A 13599-nucleotide genomic window follows, 5' to 3' on the forward strand; every position below is an offset into this window, starting at 1 on the left:
AAGTGCTATGCAGGTCCGTTAGCTCATTAAACTTTTCCGCAATGTTTCAACCCTGGCCGCCTTATAGGGCTTTACTAAGAATAGAGATAACACCATGTCGGTCTCTCGGGGAGAACTGGTCGCCCGTTGATACCCAATTTTCAAGCACAGCCTCGGTCTCGTTGCAACAAAAAATCACTGTCGCCCAATTGATAAACTGCATGTGAAATACACTCAATTATGAGGGTATCCTAGCTCCAAGTCAAGGCGAAGTCAAGGCGCGCTCTCTCTTCGTTGTATGTGAGTGTTTTTGACATTAGGGTCCGGGTACCATCTACACAACATCCACTATCTAGTCATCCAGCAACCCAGCAGCAAGCGCCTCGAGATCCTCCAAGGTCTCCGGCTCCTGGGCCATCTCAATGACCTTGGCGCCCTTCTTCTTGTCCTTCTTATCCTTCTTCTTCCGTTTCTTGTCACCTTCACTCTCCACATCAGAGTCATCCTGGAACCACTTCTTCGCCTTCTTCCTCGGCGGTTCCCTATCCTCCTCTTCACTCTCACTCTCACTCCCTCCACCGCCACCAGCAATAGGCAATGACCGCAGCAAAGCAAGCGGATCCTCTTGCTCTTCGTCCCCATCCTCCTCCCCACGAGCCAGCGTAACACCGCCACCAGGAGCAATGATGCCCTTCCTCTCCATCTCCTCCATGCGCTCCCTGGCCTTCCTCTTCTCCCTCTTCTCCTTCCTCCTCTGCTTCGCGAGCGCCTTGTCGTCCACATCCGCCTCCTTGACCTTCTCCACTTCCTGTTCGACGAACTGCTTCCGCAAAACTTCGGCAGGGCCTTCCTGCGCAAAGTCCTTTTCGTCCTGAAGTTCGTAAATGGGATGAGCGTTGCCCTCGTCGTCGAAGACCAATTTGGTGCCCTTCTCCATGTACTTTGCCAGTTTCTTCTTGGATTTGAGAAGCTTCTCGCGGCGGTGGGAGTCGATGACCAGTTCTGATTTGCCGAGTTTGACGACCTTGGGTTGCTGGACGCCGTTGCTGGTTCCGTTTTCGGCCCCGGCCGCGGCGTCGAGTTGGTCGTCGTTCTCCAGGACGCGCTTGACAGCAAGGAAATCTGCGTCGGCGTCCCCGTCGGAACCTGCGCCCGCCCGGTCGCCACCATTGGCGCCGTCCTCGTCGCTGCCGAGAAGCTTGCGGTAGTGCGACGACAGCACGTCTTGGTTCTGCCGTTCGGCCATCTTGTCGTATTTTGTGCGAACCTTCTTCTTCTTCTTGCCGTCGGCGTCAAACTCGGACTCGGAATCGGAGTCGCTCAGCAAGGCGCGGGGGGCATTCTTGAGCTTCTTGACATCTTCTCCCTTCCGGAACTTGATCTGTGGCGCACCTGGCAAGCCGAGTGACGCAGCGAACCCTTCCAGGTCGAGTTCGTCGAACTTGAACACCTCCTTGTCCTTCTGGAGATAAATCGACCGCGTATATGAGATAAAGGCCTTCTGCCCTAAGTATTTGAGGCTCGGGGACTGGAAGTTAAGATTCTGCAGCTCGTTTTTGATGTCTTTCTTCTTGCTCTCTCGCACATTCACCTTGCGGATGGGCACTTTCTTGTGCTCCAAGCGCTTGAGGAACCCGGCCTCTTCGCTGGGCTCAAGGAAGAGCACGGCGCGGCCCTTGCTCTCATAACGTGCAGTACGACCAACACGGTGAATGTACGTCTCAGCGTCCTCGGGACAGTCGACCTGCACAACCCAGTCCACGGCGGGGAAATCGACACCTCGAGCGACGACATCCGTAGCAAACAGACATGAGTACTTTGCTGTAGCGAATTGGCGCGTAATGGCGAGGCGTGCAGGCTGTTTCTGCCGACCATGGAGATGCAGAAGAGGAATACCCGGCTGCATGCGCTTGAAGCTCTCGTAGATGAAGCGGACCTGCTTGCACGATGAGAGGAACACAAGGATCTTGCACTTCAGGTTGGTGCGCAAGAAGCCCCAAAGCGTATTGAGCTTCTCGGGCAAGGGTGTGACAATGTATGACTGCTGTAGGGCGGCGGGCGTCGCTGTAGGCGCGGCTTCGTGTACCGACACATACTCCGGGTCTTTCAGGCTGAGACGAGCGAGGTCGGACACGCGCTTGCTCTGGGTGGCGGAGAACAGGAGGGTCTGGCGGGTCTTTGGGAGGTGCTCGACAAGGGCATCGACGGCTGATTGGAAACCCATATCCATGATCCGGTCGGCTTCGTCGAGAACGAGAATCTGGAGGTTGTTGACATCAAAGCCTGCGGTCTGGTCGAGGTGTTGCAGCATCCGGCCCGGTGTGCACACCAGGATGTTCATGCGGCCTAAGCGCTCGGCCTCTTCCTTGAGGCTCTTTCCACCGATAACCAAACCAGCCGAGAAGTAATGATTCCTGCCCACCTTGCGCAGGACTTCGAAGATCTGAACGGCCAACTCGCGGGTCGGGCTGATGATGAGGGCGCCCAGCCCATCGTACTCGGTCCAGCGGGCATGGTAGAGTTTCTCGAGGACAGGGACGAGGAAGGCTAGCGTCTTGCCGCTGCCGGTTTTTGCGGCGCCGAGGACGTCATGGCCCTTGAGCGCGAGAGGGATGGCGGCGCGTTGGACATCGGTAAGGACTTCGAAATGAGAGGCGCGGAGGCCGGAAGCGGTAGCTTCGCAGAGCGGTAGATCGCTGAAGTTCTTGATTGCGGGGTTCTTGGGGTCCTGGACATCAATTGTCAGTAGCTGCGCTTCCAAGGAGAATGGCCTGTCTTCCATGTCAACATACCAGCTGCTCAATGGCCTGCTTGATCTTTTCCAGGTCTTCGGCTTCCCGCTTCCGTTTGAGTGACTTCTTTTGTGCCTTCAAGAGAGGCTTTTGTTTCCTGTTTTCCTTGTCGCTGGGCTTCGCCATTTTCTGGAGCGTGCTGAAAAAATGCTCCGATGGTGACTTGGCCGACGACTTGGATCTTTTGCGTCCTCGGCGTTTCCAAAGTGTTGGCTGGGAACCTGGAAATTTTTGGCGGAGAGTGATTCTGCCGGTTCGCCCCACTTTCGCCAAGCATCGGCCATCCTTGGATGATCCATTTTGGGAGATTGCCCAGCTCCATGGGAAAGGGTTAGGGTTATATGCTATGTCCGAGCCCCAACCATCATCTCAACTTCGACTGAAGACAAAGCAATCAATCGTCAACGTTCTCCACAGCGTTTTTTTTTTTCGAGATGTAGGTGTCGCGTTGTGAATCTTAAAAACGGTCTGCTTGGTGTTTCTTCTGGATGGCTGAACGGAGTCATCTCGGCATAATACCCTAGCACTTCGATCAACACAAGTTTCCTGACCAAGCACTTCTCACAGCAGTATGTCCAACGGAATCATCATTGACATCATGTCGCTGTTGAGAAAATCAATAATTGTACGAGATAACCTGGCCACTACCTTAAACCAAGAAAATCCCATTCTACACCACCTTAGCCCCATCCTTAACCACCGCCCCCTGAACTGTCTCATACCCATACTCCCCACTACCCGCAGGACTGGGCTGCTCCTCATAACCCAAGCGCAAGTCATCTACCTCATCGCCCACCTCCATCCACTTATCGCTCGTCGCTGGGATGGGGAACGCTTTGCACAATCCCCAGTACATGCCCGCCGACACGATGAACCCGGCGAAGAAGTTGACGTTGTAAATGTACGTCGCGCCGATAGGCACCTCGTTGCCGACCGCGCCCACAAACCCGACGACGTTGACCAAAATGCCCCCAATATACGCCGCGTACGCGCGCCAGTGGATGCCCCAGGTGTAGTAATACGGTCCGCCCTTGCGCGCGTCGTACAGCTCCTTCACCTCGAGGTAGCCGCGGCGGACAAAGTAGTAGTCCGAGATCATGACGCCCGCGATGGAGGAGAGAAACACGCTGTAGGCCGACAGGTAGGTGGTGAAGGAGTTGCTCGACGTGAGTAGGTTGTACGGGCACATGGCAAGACCGACAGCCGCGCAGATGTACCCGCCGCGGCGGATGTTGAGGTAGCGCGGCAGCAGCGCTGTCATGTCGGTACCGGCCGAGACGGAGTTGGCGGCGATGTTGGTGCCGAGCTGGGCCAGCGCAAACGCTGCGGCGATGACAAACACGCCGAACCGCTGCGCCGAGCCGCCGTCATTCAGAAAGCGTTCCAGAAGCTCGAGCGGATCCCAAATCGGGTCGTCGTTGTAGATGACGGCCGAGGAGGAGGAGACGATGATACCGATAAATGATGTCAGAGCGAAGCCGATAGGGATGGTGAAAAACTGCGACCACAGCGCGTCGCGCGGCTTCTGGGCGAAACGGGAGAAATCTGGGTCATTGACAATGAGAGTGGCAAAGTTGGCGATGGAGCTCATGATGCCCTTGACCATCTCCCACGCGAGGGCGCTGCCGCTCTTCGTCGCCGGCTGCCTGACGATGGGACCAACACCTCCGGCGCGCACCACGGCCCAGATGAGGAACGAGATGCCGGCGCATGGGACAACGTAGGACTTCACGGTGAAGAGGTGGCGCACTTTGTGAACCGGGAACCAGATGGCCGGCAGCGAGCAGAACCAAAAGATGAAAAAGGACACAAAGTCGGCCGTTGTTGTGCCGGAGCCCTCAGGGAAGGTGTTGGGAATTGTGTGGCGATCCTGGTCTGAGGTTAGCGTCCTGTCACCGTACATGGCGATGGAAAGGGTAATGCTTACCCAGCTCTTCCAGATGGACCGGATCATGAGATAAACGCAATGGCCTCCGATGTAGGCCTGGACACCGTACCAGACGCACGCTGCATTCAATGGTCAGCCATGCCCATCCTCATCATCACATCCCAACCAAAAAGCTTTGGGGCATCACTTACCCATGGCCGCTCGATTAAACACGGGCCACAAGCTGCCCCAAATACCGAACGAAGACCGTCCCACAACGGGAAACCCAATATGGTACACAGCACCGATGCGGCCCGTCAGACAGATGAAGAAACCCGCGACAGTGTATCCGATCCACACGCATATCCACGACTGCCACCATGACAAGCCGCCAACGATCATGGATGACGAAATCATCCATGTGTTGATGTTGAACGAGTCGGCAATCCAGAACCCGACAAAGTTCCACGGACCCCATTGCCGGCGGGCTGGTTCGACGGGTTTGAGGTCATGGTTTGTTAACTGGGGGACAGAGGTGGTTAGCATTTTGGACCACAGACGGCAGAAAGAAGCGTCACGTTCTCCAACCCAAATCACCGGCAAATGACGGGATCTTAAGCAACATGAAATCATACCATCAATTGAGCATTGGTAAGCCCCGGTTCCGCCTCGACGGCAAGCTTGTCGGCCAGGCGACCGAGGCTGCTTCTGGGTTTTCCATCCATGGCTAAGATGAGCAACAAAATCAAGAAACCGCCAGATGGTACCCGCAGGACTAGACTGTCAGAAAAGGATAGCAACAATGCCCCCGAGACGATGGCCCAAATGAGGTTGGAAGAGCGGCGATCCCTCAACCACCGATCTCACCGTCGGACGCTGCGTATACTCGACCCCGGATGAGAGTCAAGTTACACAGCCGTTGCGAGAGACGTTGACGATGATCTCTTCTGTCTCTGGTAGAATAGACCAACAGACAAAAAGTGACGTACATACGAGTCAACGACGTCAAGGTGAGTACAGTGGAGATCTTTATACCAACCAGACCTCTGCATCTCCCCTCTCAACCCATCACCCATCCATTGTTGGGACGGCATGTTAATCGGGACGATGCAGATTCCCATGCCTCCCGCACGCACCGACCGTTCCATTGGTATGCGGGACGAACCCGACGCAGACTCGGCATCAATGTCTTTATCGCAACCCAAGACAGCGGACAGACCTGATGAGAGCCGTGTCGTTGGCTCAGGTAGGTTGTCCCGTGTCCTCAACCCCATGGTTCCCTGTCCCCAAAACGGCGAAGAGGGTGGCCAGCCCCCCACGCTAGATGTTCCTTTCACAGCAAGTTTGTCCACATCTGCAAGAGCTTGCAGCTCCGGACAATGATCGGCATTCTTCCTCTCGGTCTCGTTTCCGTACCATGACGCTAGGTCCGGCGAGGAATCCTTTTGACGGTGGCATTCTGGAGGATTGGAACCCCAGTTGAACTCGGAGTGCGGTAAAGGGCCGTGAGCGGAACCACAGCTTCGGTGATGCAGGCCGATGACTTGCCCGCGTGGTGGTTGGCTCTCCGGGACACGACCCCACCGTGCCATGCCTTATCTACCTTGGCATGCCCCACCTGGATCACCTATCTTGGAAATGTTGGAACCCCACTTTCGATAAGGATAAGATGGAAGCTGTCACCCACCACCACCGTTTTTGCTGAGGGGGAGCTTCTTACTCGATCTGATCGAGTCAACGACCTCAGAGCTCGAGCTTGGCTGGAGTGTCAACGTGGAGTTGAGAATGGGAATTAGTTAGGAATATATAGGCACGAGTGGCGCCCCTGTTCTTTGGGTCAACGGATGCCGGGATGATATCTGCTCTCGAGGATATATCAATGATATCAATGATTTCTTGTGGGTTGACAACACGCCCCAACACTTACACCGACGGTGGGCACCGCGATGCTATGGAAATCGTGATACAGATATCATGATACCTAGAGGTTATCATGGACGTCGGTGAGCCCGTGCCATGTGAAGTGGCGTTCTCCAACGCTGCATCCCCAACCTCCCCGCAGTCGGGTCAGAGGGGTACATACCAATCGGGATCCAACACTTGGTTTTGATGTAACCTCATGATGGGGGAGACGGGGGAAGATGGGGGAGATGGCAAAAAAAAGTCAGTTCGAAAACTCCCAAATGTCATGTCATATTGTCTGCCTGTCTGTTACCGAGAAGGATTTTCTACCCCATCTTTCCTGAGGAGCGAGAACAGTTGCCCCGTGAATGAGAGATGAATCCTCAAGATATGAAACCCATAATCCCATCCATCAAGCCCAATCATCATAACCATTAACAGACTCCGAAGCGAACGGACAAACCACCCAACGCCATGTGTACCCTCCCCATCCCTCACATCACAATGTCTTTTCAATCCACCCCACGTCTAAGAAGAATCTCGCCCAAACCAAGACCCAACCCAGGACCCAAATCCAAACCAGGCGTGGTCCCTGTCTACATCCACATCCACCGTCTCTCCGTACAACCGCACCCTGTAGAAGCACGTGTGATCCCTGGCACCGTAATTGTTCAACGCACGAACCACGATCGTCTCAGTAGCCCCGATGCCGTGCTCATTCAGCTCCGGCGTCAGGTTGTAAACAAAGACGCCGTCGTCTTTGGCCTTGTGCTCGTATGTGAACCGGGCAATGGGGAGGAAGCCCTGGGACTCAAGATTCTTCCTTTGAGCAGCGGCACGGCTGGCTGTGTCCGCTTCTGTGGCAGGGAAACGGCGCGACACAACCTCTTTGACGCGGTCATGCCTCGACGCCTCCGGGTAATAGCCCCAGAGCTCAATGTCGCGAGGCATCGACCCAGGGTCGTTCGTGGCGCCGGGGTCAATGTGCTCGACCACGACGTGCTGCGGAATAACGAAGCCTGGGAGGGTGACGCCGAGGGTGGCCGGAACCGTCTGGTTCTTCGAGGCCAAGATACCTGCGCACCAGCACTGGCCGGGATCGGTCCACGGCGTGAGTGCGAGGCGAGCATCGCTGAGATAGCCCGGAATGGTCTGGGCGGACTTCCACCAATCCTTGGAGCCGATGCGCGGAGGTTCGATGACGTAGGTTGGCGAAGTAAGTGAGACGTCGATGAGGGCATTGTTGCCAGGGGAGAAGTAGTTGACGCGGTGGCTGAAGGCAGCGTCGACCGCAGAAGATGTACCGGCCTTGCGGCCGACGTCGACGATGCGCCGGCTGATCTCCCAGTTGACGGTTTTTTGGACGATACTAATGATGTCGGACTTCGATAAGCCAGCTTGCGTAGCGACTTTCTTGACTTCCGCCGCGATATTCTTCATGTCCTTGCGCACAGCCTCGAGCTCGGCATCGATGTCGGCTTTGTGGCTCGAGAGCTCGTCCCGAAGTTGAGCAATGAGCTCCTCCTTGGTCATAACTGTCTCGCCCGTGCCAACCAACACCTTGCCCTGCCCCTGCCGAATGATCTCGGCCACCTTCCGCTTGTTGTCTCTCATCCATTTCTCCCACATCTTTTCTGCTTCCGCGGCTGTCACCGGAAGACCTTGCTGGCGCAAACGATGTGCGACCCCCTTCCAGTGTGGATCCGAGATGTGGCCTTTGGAATCGAGAGTATAGATGTCATGGTCTGCAAGAATACGGATTCGGATGGCTTCCCACAACGCATCGGGCAGAATGACGTTGCCATTCTTGTCCCTTGTAACCGAAACCATGTCCGGAAGAGCGGCCTTGATACGGTTGACGGTATCCTCCACCACTTGGGTTCGTGACTTCAGGTTTTCGTACTGTTTTTGTGGTATGCCAGATGAATCTGTGTCAGATGTGAAGAACGAGGGCAGGGGCCTGGACCATTTGATCTTGGACGGCAACTCAGTCAAGCGACTGAGGCTCTCTGGTGTTTCAATGTAAGGGGCTCGCTCGTGGAAGAAGCGCAGCGCACTCAAGAAAAGGAAGGCAATCACCAGGACTTTGATGATGGACCAAAGAGAGAACGGAAGCTTTCCATCAAACGAGAATGGGGGCGACACATCCCTGTTGGTAGGGCGTGTTGTTGCACCACCGAAGAGGCCGTCAAACTTGCGCGAGACAGGCTTCGTCCGGTTCCGAAGATTGGAAGTGAAGGTTGAGGTGGTGCGGTTTTCTGACGGACTGGTCGTATCCGGCCGTGTCACTGGACGAGGAGGTGGTGAGGCTGTGTCACTTTCGTTGTAGAGGTTCTCGCTGTTGGGACTGGGCGGCGGCGCAACTTTGGAAACCGGAGTGCCACCCAAGCGCTTGGGTGGCTTCGACAGCACGCTGGGTGGGGATATAGGCTGTTGCGGTTGCGGCGGGGGGGGTAGAACCCGGGGTGCCTGCACCGGGGCCGGCACCGACGGCCGCGGGGGCGCTGGTGTGAGACGAGACTCCCTGGGCTGCACGGGGACCGGAGTCTGAACCTGGGCGTCATTGTAGACGATCTGCTCCTCAACGAAACTGCGAACGGATCCTGGCCGGACATCATCGACCCCCGGCTCTTGAATGAGGTGGAGCGGGGTGAAGGTGACGGAAGGAGGAGGCATGTGGCGTGGTGGAGGCGGCTGCATGGCAGCTGTGGCTGCGACAGCAGCTTGTTGTGCTGCCTCTTGCTGAGCTGCGAGAGCCTTGGCCTGTTGCTCCTGCTCGAAACGTTCTTGCTCAAGCCGTTGGAGCTCGGCTTCTAGTTTCGCAGCCGCCTTCCACTCGGCTTCGAGTCGCTCAGCAGCCTTTCGTTCTTCCTCCTGGATCTTCGCCTCAATGCGCTCGGTCTCCTTGCGCTCAGCTTCGAGTCGCTCTGCCTCCTTCCACTCTGCTTCCTTGCGCTCTGCGGCCTTCCGTTCTGCTTCCCTGCGCTCTTCCTCCCGGCGCTTCTGCTCCTTCAGCTTCCTGTCTCTCTCTTGCTGCTCCTTTCTGGCGAGTTCTTCGGCATCCTTGTCACGAGACCTCTTTCGTGGAGATCTCCTTTGTGTTGACTGGGATGACTGGCTGTCTGTATTCTCAGAATCCGCGCTTGTTGGCCGTCCTCCGGCTGTTGAAGGAGGCGGCAGCTTCGGGGCGTCGGCAGGCGGCTGGGACACTTGAACAAGCGGTGTCCCTGCCTTGGCAGCGCGCTCTTGATCCCTTTTCCTGCGACGTTCCTCTGCGGCGATGTTGTCTTGCTTGACCTTGGAGAAGATCTCTGCTGCGGCCTTGGTGATGTTGATTCCAGCGCTGATAGTCGAGCGGTCTGGAAGCTGCGTCATGGAAGACCCATACGAGGTGCTATATTTGGCGGGGACGGGGGTCTTGGAAATGGAAGCATGATCCCGAACCGGAGTCCCAGGTCGGGGAGACCTCGGACTGGCCGTGGCCTTGGGTTTTCGACGAGGTGGCATGATGATGGTGCTCTGGGACGAGCCTTGCGACTCGGCTGAAAAGACGCCGGCGTCGACTGAAGATTGTGAACTGTCCATGATGTTAGCGACTGCGACCAAGCGACTGGTGCTCAGTAAGAAGTTGGTCGGTGTCGCCCACAGAGGCGGGGTTGAGTGCGATGGAAGGGTCGAAATGAGGGGTGTTGAACTTGAAGAAAAGAAGCAAAACGGCACGAAAAGATGGAGGAAAATTGGAGGGAAAATGGGGACAATAGCACGGTGAAGCTCAATGAATAAGATACCGCCAGAATGGAGAAAAGGTGTGCGCTCTTGAAGACAATTGGGTGTTGGGTATGAATGAATAGCCCAATGGGAAACTGACCTAGAATGCAGCGTGACAGCGTGGCCGGCACGAGGCGACAATGAGCAGCCCCAAGAAGCGCCAGCCCCCTCCAACCTAGCCCAACACACCACACTCCGACACGCCACGACACGTCACAAATGGCCAGCAGTGTGGTTGGGTGGCCGGGATGACGTGCAGCTGGTAGTGCGTTTGCCAAACAAATTCGAAGATGCAAGCTGCCGGCTGGGTGGAACTTGTCGCAAGTCGCTTGTTTACCGTGTCGCAAAGTCGGGTTCAAGAAGAATTGATGCGAAAGGGAGAGTTAACAATTGAGGTCGGGGCGCGACGGGATCGACGACAACTAAATTGAAATGGAAATCGCTTCGCGGCTGTTGAACTTGTGTCGCGAGTCGCAAACGGAAAGAAAGCCCTTGTTAATGGCGACTGAAAACGGCGCCTGTTCTTTTGTTTCGACTCGGCCTTGCTTTCATTGTCAAAGCTTGCTGACCGCTTTCTTTGTCTTGGCTTGGTCTTGTTCTCATCAATGAACCTGGAATGAATGCAATGAATGACGCGCCGCGATGGGAGAGCTTGGGGAATTCTGCCAGTTCTCATCTCACCGCCTTCCCAGCGTAGATTTCTTCAATGACCACGATGACATAATCATCGAGAGATGGATGGCAGCCAAGCTGAAACAAGGCGCCATCCAACCAGCCTTCTGATGTGTTGCACAAATTTTCTACCCCCTGAAATGAACATTGATGGCAATCTGCAGCTCTCAGGAGAGACTCAAACAAATTGTCAATTGCTTTCCATCATACGGACATACTCCGTCGGTATGTACTACTACACCTCCGTAGCCTCGTGTTGTTCCATCGTGCTTCTCTTTGCTTGCTGCACTGCGAGATCTGCTGCCAAGCCGGCCATCTGCATGCTGCCTCCCGCTGCGACAGCGGAAACAACCCCCGCCATCAAACACGAGATGGAAACCCCAGCAATGGGCAGCCTGGAGTGAGGTACTGCCACTCCGTATCCATGGAAGTGTTGATCATCCTCGTCGACCTCAGCATCATACCTAAGTAACGCCGGCTCCTAGGTGGTACTCCGGACGTGTCTAAGGCTTCTCCTCGGCGCGGCCGGACAATTGCCCCGAAACGGGCATGTCAAACCTACAGTCAAGAACACAAATGACCCAATAAACAAGCAACTGCCTTCCTGTCGTGTCTTTGTGTCGAGTCGTATTTTTTCGTGTCCCCGGCGAACCTTCCCACCCAATCCGGCCGACTGGTTTTTGGTTGTTTCTCATTCCTGGTCTCTGTACCTACATACAATCGAACGAGGCGATTCCGATGCAGATGTTGCTAGGTGGTCGGGCTGTTGGCAGGCTCGGCCGGTCCCATCCAGGCTCGACCCGCTCATCCGGTCTTCAAGGGTCTTGAAGCTTGACCGGCGACTGCCGTTGTTGGCCACCCAGGCAATCTCATGGATGTGATTTCTAGCTGAGAAGGGAAGTGCAAACTGCTTGGACACAGCCCTGTCCCGTCTGCGGTGCCTGCCGAGCCGCGCCACTGGCAAGGATGGCAGGATCGGGGCGGACCCACGTCCTAGGGGAAACCCAAACCGCGCCCGTGTTTTTTCTGCTGGTAGCGAAATGGGCAGGGCGATTTAAAGATTACGGCCAGCCCTGGACGACACGCGATGCCCTCCCTCCCCACGCCTCGATTGTTTTCCTCCCTGCCCTGCATTCGCTCGTCACGCCGGTCCAAGACGACAGCGACAGAAGCCGATTCATCAGCATTCCAACATCAAGATGGCTGCCGGAACGGTCCTCGTCACAGGGTATGAACTTTAATTCCCTGCGCTCATCCTCCGACCCCCCCCCACCAGCAACAACCCGTGCAAACCGACCGGGAGCCAAACCATCGCTCCGTCGCTTGGCTGGCTACCAGATCCCCCTAGCTACCCCACCGAGACATGCTTGAACATTGCACGTCGTCCGGATGAACCGGATGTCGGGTCCTCGTGATCAAGATGGCTGACTGTTGTCCAGAGGCACAGGGTACATTGGCTCGTTCACCGTGCTGGCCCTGCTCGAGAACGACTACAATGTCGTCATTGTTGACAACCTCTATAATTCCTCCAAGGTCGCTCTCGATCGCATCGAGTTGATCTGCGGCAAGCGTCCTGTCTTCTACGAAGTTGACGTCACGGACGAGGCCGCCCTCAACGAGGTTTTCGAGAAGCATCCCGACATCGACAGCGTCATCCACTTCGCCGCGCTTAAGGCCGTCGCCGAGTCGGGCGAGATCCCCCTCGAATACTATCGTGTCAATGTCGGCGGCAGCATCACGTTGCTTCGCTGCATGGAGAAGCACAATGTGAGCAACATTGTCTTCTCGTCGTCAGCCACCGTCTACGGTGATGCCACCCGCTTCCCGAACATGATCCCAATCCCAGAGCATTGCCCGATTGGGCCAACCAACACGTACGGGCGGACAAAGTCCATGATCGAGGCGGTCATCACGGACGAGATTGAGATGCAAAGGCGCCAGGCTGAGAAGGCTGGTCACTCCCCCGACGCCTGGAACGCTGCGCTGCTCCGCTACTTCAACCCATGCGGCGCGCATCCGAGCGGCATTATGGGCGAGGATCCCCAGGGCGTCCCCTACAACCTCCTTCCGTTGCTGGGCAAAGTGGCAACAGGGGAGCGCGAGAAGCTGTTCGTCTATGGAGATGGTACGTTGGCCGCGCTGTAGATGTATTGTGGTGAAGAATTTAGCTGACTGGAGACGCAGACTATCCTTCAAGGGACGGTACGGCCATTCGCGACTACATCCATGTCATGGACTTGGCCAGCGGCCACCTCGCGGCCCTCAAGTACCTCAAGGAACACAAGCCGGGCGTCAAGGCCTGGAACCTCGGGTCAGGCCGTGGCAGTACCGTCTTCGAGATGATTAAGGCATTCAGCAAGGTTGTGGGGAGGGACCTGCCGTATGAGGTGGTGGGCAGGCGACTCGGTGACGTGCTGGACCTGACGGCCAACCCGAGCCTTGCCAATAAGGAGCTGAATTGGAAGACGGAGCGGAGCCTTGAGGACGCCTGCGCGGATCTCTGGCGCTGGGTCGACAAGAACCCGCGAGGGTACAGGCAAGATCCACCGGCCGAGTTGTTGGAGGCTCTGAAGGCCTCGAAGGCTTAATAATGGGGTTCACATTCTTGTCCATGTTTTA

The 13599-nt window shown here is 56.1% G+C and overlaps 4 protein-coding genes across 4 annotated transcripts; 1 reads left to right on the top strand and 3 right to left on the bottom strand.

Moving 5' to 3' along the window:
- Nucleotides 1-331: 331 nt before the first annotated feature.
- Nucleotides 332-2897, bottom strand: VTJ04DRAFT_5426 (uncharacterized protein; the record flags this gene model as incomplete). The annotated part of the gene is made up of 2 exons (XM_069363541.1): nucleotides 332-2707; nucleotides 2772-2897. The coding sequence occupies 2 exons, from the start codon at nucleotides 2895-2897 to the stop codon at nucleotides 332-334; spliced, it is 2502 nt and encodes an 833-aa protein (XP_069220377.1).
- Nucleotides 2898-3441: 544 nt separating this feature from the next.
- On the bottom strand, nucleotides 3442-5363 carry VTJ04DRAFT_5427 (uncharacterized protein; the record flags this gene model as incomplete). The annotated part of the gene is made up of 4 exons (XM_069363542.1): nucleotides 3442-4641; nucleotides 4699-4778; nucleotides 4851-5160; nucleotides 5274-5363. The coding sequence occupies 4 exons, from the start codon at nucleotides 5361-5363 to the stop codon at nucleotides 3442-3444; spliced, it is 1680 nt and encodes a 559-aa protein (XP_069220378.1).
- Nucleotides 5364-7068: 1705 nt separating this feature from the next.
- Nucleotides 7069-10125, bottom strand: VTJ04DRAFT_5428 (uncharacterized protein; the record flags this gene model as incomplete). Its single annotated transcript, XM_069363543.1, has 1 exon — nucleotides 7069-10125. One exon carries the CDS (start codon nucleotides 10123-10125, stop codon nucleotides 7069-7071), a length of 3057 nt encoding a protein of 1018 aa, XP_069220379.1.
- A 2054-nt stretch (nucleotides 10126-12179) lies between these two features.
- Nucleotides 12180-13568, top strand: VTJ04DRAFT_5429 (uncharacterized protein; the record flags this gene model as incomplete). Its single annotated transcript, XM_069363544.1, has 3 exons — nucleotides 12180-12208; nucleotides 12420-13105; nucleotides 13165-13568. 3 exons carry the CDS (start codon nucleotides 12180-12182, stop codon nucleotides 13566-13568), a joined length of 1119 nt encoding a protein of 372 aa, XP_069220380.1.
- Nucleotides 13569-13599: the final 31 nt, after the last annotated feature.

Source organism: Mycothermus thermophilus (assembly GCF_041956435.1).
Source record: "Mycothermus thermophilus strain CBS 625.91 unplaced genomic scaffold VTJ04scaffold_3, whole genome shotgun sequence".
In the NCBI taxonomy this organism is placed as follows: Eukaryota; Fungi; Ascomycota; class Sordariomycetes; order Sordariales; family Chaetomiaceae; genus Mycothermus; species Mycothermus thermophilus.